The 7,341-nt window shown below is 38.6% G+C and overlaps 2 protein-coding genes across 2 annotated transcripts; one reads left to right on the forward strand and one right to left on the reverse strand.

Annotated features, from left to right (window-relative positions):
• The first annotated feature begins 758 nt into the window (after positions 1–758).
• LOC311070831 (uncharacterized protein) lies at positions 759–3,224 on the forward strand. The gene is made up of 3 exons (XM_084094905.1): positions 759–1,280; positions 1,898–2,047; positions 2,728–3,224. The coding sequence occupies exons 1-3, from the start codon at positions 905–907 to the stop codon at positions 2,997–2,999; spliced, it is 798 nt and encodes a 265-aa protein (XP_083951031.1). The 5' UTR covers positions 759–904; the 3' UTR covers positions 3,000–3,224.
• A 788-nt stretch (positions 3,225–4,012) lies between these two features.
• On the reverse strand, positions 4,013–5,969 carry LOC311071042 (uncharacterized protein). The gene is made up of 2 exons (XM_084095252.1): positions 5,735–5,969; positions 4,013–5,176 (listed from the first exon to the last, which is right to left on the reverse strand). The coding sequence occupies exons 1-2, from the start codon at positions 5,945–5,947 to the stop codon at positions 4,097–4,099; spliced, it is 1,293 nt and encodes a 430-aa protein (XP_083951378.1). The 5' UTR covers positions 5,948–5,969; the 3' UTR covers positions 4,013–4,096.
• Positions 5,970–7,341: the final 1,372 nt, after the last annotated feature.

A 7,341-nucleotide genomic window follows, 5' to 3' on the forward strand; every position in this document is an offset into this window, starting at 1 on the left:
TCTTCCAAAATCCTTGTGTCCTCGACACTTGGCAGAAAAGTGCTCTCTGGTTCAGAGAGACAGGAAAAATGATGGCTCCAGGGAGCTTCTTTTTTCCTTTGAAGGTGTTTTCCCTGAAAGCCCCAGACTCTGAATTTGAAGTATATGGCCGAAAAAGTCTTGAAAGATTGACCTGGATGTCATCTTCCCTTGATGATGATGATGCTTGGCTACTCTGAGAATGAGAGGTGGATTGATAAGGTCGCCAGTGGGTGGAGTTTGTTCTGTAGCATGGGGTGGTTGGGAACAGACAGTGAGAGGGGGGCCGAGGAGGCATCAGAGATGGGGAGGATGTCCCTGGCAGGAGTTCCTTGTGAGGAGGTCAATCTTTCTGCCAGTAAATTTGTGGTTCTTTGTATTTGGTGAAATAATTTGCGCATGTCTTCTTCTGAACTGATAAAATACATGCACAAATTAAAAACATTTAAAATATTACACTAAAAAATACTTTTTATTTATTAAATTTGTTTAATATTTTAACTTCAAAAGAATGGTTCAATGTAAAATGAAAAATAAAGGTCATAATTTATTCACCCTGGTGTGGTACTAATGCCCCTTTTTTTCAGAACACTAATGGCGCGTTTCCACCGAGTGGTACGGTACGGTACGGGTCGGGTCGGTACCCTTTTATTTGCGTTTCCACTGCCAAAAGTTGAGAATGGTACCAAAAAGCCGAACCGTACCGTACCACTTTTTGGGTACCCTTCCGTTGGGGTACCTAGCACAGTGGAACGGTACTAAAGGGTGGAGCTAGACTCACTGCAGAACGTTGATTGGTTGACAGAGAATCGTCATTTGCGCGTGCCGCAAGGGGAAAGACACAACACACGAGGCGCCATTTTTAAATTACAACACCGTCGCAACAATGTCGCCGCGCAGCATAACTTTACCGTGGTCGACCCAGGAGGTGCAGACCTTCTTGGGTATCATCGGTGAAGAAAGGGTGCAAAGGGAACTCGATGGCATGGTGAGAAACGAAAAGGTTTTTCAGCATGTTTCTGAGAGGATGGCTGTCGAGGGTTACCAGCGGACGTCCGAGCAGTGCCGCATTAAATGCAAGAAACTGCGGAGTGACTATCGTAAGGTGAAAGACCACAACAGCCGGAGTGGTGTTCACAGAAAAAATTGGAAGTGGCTAGAAATGATGGACGCCATCTACGGGCACAGACCGGCGAGTTTGGGACGAGAAGGAGGCATCGATACGGCTACCTCGTTGCTGGAGTCGATGATGGAGCCTCCCGGTAAGTTTGTAATTGTGAAATATAACGTTAGTATACATCGATCACGGGAAAGCTTACGTTCAATGCACAACTTTTGTGCAAGTCTGTTGTTTGTCTGTCAGCCAGCCAGTGTGGTATCAACCGATCATTTGCAAGCTAGCAAAACGCTAATGTTAGTTTATTAGCCTGTGGTGGACGGAGTACATGTCCAGTAACGTTACTTGTAGCCTACAGATACCCTAATAAAATACAACTGTTTTATTACTAAACATATTCTACTAAATATATATTAAAGAGAGATGGGTCCAATGATATAGCTTAAGGAAAGAGTAAGAACTCCGTCTGAAAATTATTATGAAATATCAGAGCAAGGTGAAAATGTCCACATTCAATAGGCTTAAACAGTACAGTAATGTTGTGGGGTAAAAAGTACAATATTATGCTTTGGAATGTAGTGCAATAAAAGTTACTCTTATAAAATTATAGATACTTGAAAAAAAAAATACTTATGTACATTATACAAAGTAAAAATGCTTTGTTTGGCTACCCACTCAGTCCTACTACGTTGTATGTTCTGTATTTATCTCAACTGCATTGTTGCCGTTTGTGTTATTAACGTGACTTTTGTAAATTTTCAGTTGAGCATCCTAGCTGTCAGGAGGAAATGGAGGCACTTGATGAGATTTCCACCCTTGAAAGCTCAAGTTCGCCTGCCAGGACATCAACCCCGACACCACCACCAGAATCTGCTCCATCAACTTCGAGTGAACCTCGGCGTATTACAATCGGTAAGACATGAACACCAGAGTGAAAAGAAATGTATAATACTGAAATAATATATACTAGAGGTGTAACAATATATCGTGCCATAATATATTTCGCAATACAAAAGCGCAACAATACGTATTGTGGATGTTGACAATATGTATCATGGATAGTTCTCCCAAAATAAAAATTACTGTGTGAGAAAAAATTCATGTTTTCAGAGTGTCAGTACTACATTAAATTACTATATAATGTTGCTTATGATGTATACTAATGCAATGGGGGAATATTTGTGGGTCCTCATAATGGCAAATGTCTTATTACCAGAACGTTAAGAATATTCGTCTAAAATAATTCAGTATTTTCAGCTTCAGAATCATGAATATTTTTATTCTGGTGTCACCATTGTCCTTGGGTTACAAGCACCAAGTCCAAGCCTATCCATTTAAACCCACAATGTAATATCCAAGTTTTCATTTTAATCGACAATAATTTTTTTTTTTTTACCTTTTATCATATGTCGTGGAGTATCGCAATATTGTATCACGAGTTCATTATCGTCATATGTTAATATATACATGTCCAATTTAGACATTGTATTGTAGTACTGTAGATATCTCCCCATAATATTGGTTGGCTCAAATCACAAGGATCAAAATGCTTCGCTAAACAAACCAACATTCCTGTCTCTTTTGCATTCCAGGCAAGAGGAAAAGGGGGCAACAGGATGTTCATGCGGCCCTGGTTGAGATGCAGGCAGCTGATGAGAAGCAGCAGGAGTGGTTGGAGAGGATGGAGGAACGCCGTGACCGGCGCTTCGAACTTATGCTGGAGGATGCACGTGAGGCAAGGCGGCATGAGGCTGAACTAACTCGCCAACACATGGAGCAGTCTGCAAGCTTCAATCAGGCCTTCCTCGGCACGCTCAGTCAGCTGGTGCAGGCGTTGAGTAGTCGCCCCAACCCTGTGCCATGATCCAGCCACTTGTGCTCTTTTGCACACAGCACTTTAGACTTGTTTACTTTTTTGGACTTGTTTAATTTTTTTGGACTTATTTAGTTTTTTGTTTGCACTCGTTTACTTTGTTTGCACTTTTAATTTTTGTTTGCACTTGTTTACAAAACCTTTTTTCTGTCGCACAGCTCATTTTTTTGTCAATAGCATTTGTTTGACTTTTTAAATTAAAGTACTTTTTCATTACCTCATGTGTCCTGTGTTCAATGGCCATCTCACACAATTCCTCCCTTACCCATTCTATAAATTGAGGTCGTTTTATTAATGTTCCTGTCATCTGGTGTCAATGACATCTATTGTTTGCTACCTTGGCCATAATGGCCATTTGGGAGATTATGCTTGCCTTAAATACAAAATAGTTAGCAATGTGTTACTTTACATTTATTGCAAACAAAATCTGAATTTATTTATTTTTACAGTCATAGGTATTGCAGAGTAATAAGTCCTTTACCCCAAATATTATAAATTAATATTATAAATATTATAAATTGTTCCCTTATAATTACACGTGTACTTATAAAGTATGTACAATAATTACAGAAAGGTACGCTGTAAATTCGGTGTACTTACGCAGTACTTTCCGGGCTGTAATCATGAATTACTGCATAAATTATTTGTAATTTTCCATGTTTTTTAGCATAATAGGTCATAAGCTACATACCATGTAATATTAAAATAATTAGCCCTTAGTTGGGTAGCTTAGTTATGAAATACTGCATTTTATTTGTATTTTTCATGGTTGTTACTCCTTTATTCACCAAATATTATAAATTGTTCCCCTATAATTACATGTACACACTCTATAATTACCAAAAGGTATGCTGTAAATTATGTGTACTTGCGCAGTATTATCTTAAGCGTTACCAGATTGGCCATTTGATATAGTTACCCAAAATGAATTATACCTCATGTTTAAACACCATCTACATAAGAGGCAGCGGCAAAAATATTTCACAAAATATGAAGAGGCAGGGTAAAAGTAAAAAGGATTTATTCATGTCCATAAAATCAAAACTTAGCGTTTACACAGGTGTGCCTTTGCTATCTGTACAACAGATTTAACTGTTCAAATAACGCATCAGACCCTCGCGTACATCCCTGCCCTCCTCCTCTGCACCCTGTGCCAGTGGCACCACAGGCTCTGCAGCAACAGGTGTATCCCATTCGTGCTGGTAATCCTCTCCATGCCTTTCACAAAGATTGTGCAGAGCACAACAAGTCAACACCATGGACTTCACCAGTTCGATGTCGCTGTCATTCCTCTTCATAAGGCACCGCCACCTTCCTTTGAGTCTCCCAAAAGCATTTTCTACCACCACCCGAGCCCTGCACACTTTTTTGTTGTAGGTCAGTTGTTCTGCTGTCAGCCGGCCATTGTCAGGGAATGGTTTTAGGAGCCAATTCTGCAAAGGGTAGGCAGAGTCTCCTAGCACATAAAAGCCAGCATTCACCCCACTGATGTTCCTGGTGCAAGCTGGGTAGAGGCTTCCACGCTCGACCAACTCCCACAATGTAGATAGTCTCAGAACCCGAGCATCATGCAAACTTCCAGCCATTCCTGCATATGCACTCCAAAATAGTCCTTTTCCGTCAACTACTCCTTGCAGGATGATGGAATGCCAGCCTTTTCTATTAAAGTAATCGCAGTGGTACTCCTTTGGGGCTATTATGGGTATGTGTGACCCATCAATGGCACCAACACACTGTGGAAGCCCCCACCGGTTCTCAAAGTAGGCTGCCATCTCTTTGAACTTCTGCTGGTCAGGGAAACATATCTGTTCTGGAACTAACAACATGCTAGCGGCCTTGCAGAATTCCTGGACGCACCGACACACTGTTGTTCTGCTGACTCCAAAAAGATGGCCAATACTTCTGTAGTCGCTGTTGGTTGCAAGCTTCCATAGTGCAATGGCAACTCTTTTCTTAAGGGGAACACACTCTCTGTAGTTTGTGTCCTGCTTTTCCATTGCTGGATGCAGCATGGCACAAAGGAATATAAATGTTTCTTCAGACATCCTGAAGTTGTTCAACCACTGTGTGTGTGTGAATCCTGGAACGATCACATCCCACCAGTCATTTGAGCGGCTGAAAGTCCAAACGGTTGGTCTGCGGCGCTGATTTTGCACCAGATTGAGTATCTAGAAAACAAACAAACAAAAAAGTTAAGATTAATACAATGTCGCAGTGATGGTGGGTCATTTAATTAAAAGTGCAACTATCATACGCCGGATGAAAAAATACATAAAGTATTATATAAAGTATTATAAACATTGTAAGAGTTACCCTTGGACACGATAGAATATATACATTTGTTAAAATATCTAATATACTGCACCAGAGAGGGAACTTTGGTGTCATTAAAGCACAAAGAAAAAATAGCTTACAGATATAACTATTTTCTCAAAATTATACTTCTAATCTATCATTAACCACAACTAGTATTGCACTTGTAATAATATAGGCATCAACAGATTCATGTAAAAGTTTAATGATCTTAAAAAGTAACCTTCATAGTGCTTAATGAATAGACTGTAGTTTACAGTTGGCACAGTTAAAATCTGGTTTCACAGGCAGGGCTTATTGTACTTATTTATTCAGTGTAGGGTTATTTAATCTATAACAATATTGCTTAGTTAGCACATAAGACGAAATACATTAATACATGACATAAAAAAGTTAGCTTAGCTCAAGCTTACCCGCCTGCGCCGTCGTGTTTGTCTTGCCTTGTCTTTACTCGCGCGGTTGTCTGTCTCGTCCCAGCTCCTTAAAATTTCCCGAATTCCCCTGTATTTTTCCGCTGTGTTTTTCCTTGCAGCATGTAGCCTTTGCTCAAACAAATATTGTCTCTTCCTTGAGATAAACAGCCACACACCGAGAAGCAAGAATAGGATCTGCTGTATGTCCTCCATTGTTGTTTGCGGTGAACTTTCCTCTTCCCGCGCGATCGAATGACGTCAAGCTACTTTCCGTCATACACCACGCCTATCAAGTGACGTTATCACTACTTTCTGAAATACACCACGCCTATCAAGTAAGGGTACTGTTGGCGGTGGAAACGCTAGCCAAATCATGGTTAACAGACCCGACCCGTACCGACCCGTACCGTACCGTACCGTACCACTCGGTGGAAACGCGCCATAAAAGGTAACAAAAAGAAGTCCTGTTCATGCTAGTCCATATCATTGCAGTGAAAAGCGACCAGCTTTTAAAACACTTCCAATTTAATACTTTTTAAAACTTTCCAAAGCATTTTAAGACCTGAAAATCACTTCAACTTCTATGCAAACACACAAAATCACCCTGCTCAACAGAGATATATGAATGAACAATGGGCATTTCTGGCTTTAAATGGACTATAGCAGAGTAAACGGTCTATAGGATTATATAGGTGACCATAGCAAACAATATTTTTGATTTACAATTTGCTCTGATGGTGAAATAAAAAAAATCCGATGTTGACTTTCTGTGACCTTACAATAGAGGGAAAAAATATATGGAGAAAGATGTTAAATTTACTATCACTCCCTCAGCATTAGAAACACACTCGCAGCAGTGCTTACTTTTTTTTTTTTTGGTAATTTAATGCCAGCGTACTGTAACACAACATATACTGTTACCATAAATATACTGGTTTTTTTTTTAAGATATAAATTGTACAGCAGTGCAAAGTTGATTCTTTGCTGATTTGATCTAATAATTTATGCATTTTAAAATGTTGTAGATGTATTTAGCAAATGAGAATCACTAACATTATTCTTTGTAGCTTGAAACAAAGTACTTCTGTATGATTTTCAGTTTTGTTTAAGGTAATTAAAGCAACAGTTTTTCAATAACGGAAGATTATGTAAAAGTATGTTATTTGGGGTAAAAGGCACAATAATTAACATGATAATAAACAGCCGCTGACTTTTCCATTTTTTTGGAATGACATGGTTAAATTTAGATTGTAAATATAATATAGTTGGGTGTCCACCTTAGAGATAATCACCATATTTATAATGAAACCATTATATTTAACAAATATGATATTAATCATATCTCATATAAAAAAAATACAATGTATTGTTACAGTAAATCTTAAATTATTATGGGATCTTCTTTGATGCTTTCAGAATATGTAATATATAAAATATTTTTGTTCTATATTTTTATATTAACATATTTAATGACAGTATATTTATTGAACAAAAATACATTATTTTATTTATCAAAATAAACAGAATATAGTACAAACTTTGCAAAAGTGATTTGAGGAAGAATTAACTTAGACATCAATAAAAACATATTATTTTAGCTAATGTAC

This window comes from Abramis brama, assembly GCF_963993115.1.
Source record: "Abramis brama genome assembly, chromosome: 20".
NCBI classification, from domain to species: Eukaryota; Metazoa; Chordata; class Actinopteri; order Cypriniformes; family Leuciscidae; genus Abramis; species Abramis brama.

Bases quoted from the DNA above. Each gene is read 5' to 3' on its own strand.
- LOC311070831 (XM_084094905.1), top strand. From the start codon at position 905: ATGTCGCCGCGCAGCATAACTTTACCGTGGTCGACCCAGGAGGTGCAG. The intron at 1,281-1,897 runs GTAAGTTTGTAA...GTAAATTTTCAG, and splicing joins GTCGATGATGGAGCCTCCCG to TTGAGCATCCTAGCTGTCAG. The intron at 2,048-2,727 runs GTAAGACATGAA...TTTGCATTCCAG, and splicing joins ACCTCGGCGTATTACAATCG to GCAAGAGGAAAAGGGGGCAA.
- LOC311071042 (XM_084095252.1), bottom strand. From the start codon at position 5,947: ATGGAGGACATACAGCAGATCCTATTCTTGCTTCTCGGTGTGTGGCTG. The intron at 5,177-5,734 runs GTAAGCTTGAGC...TTTGTTTTCTAG, and splicing joins AAACACGACGGCGCAGGCGG to ATACTCAATCTGGTGCAAAA.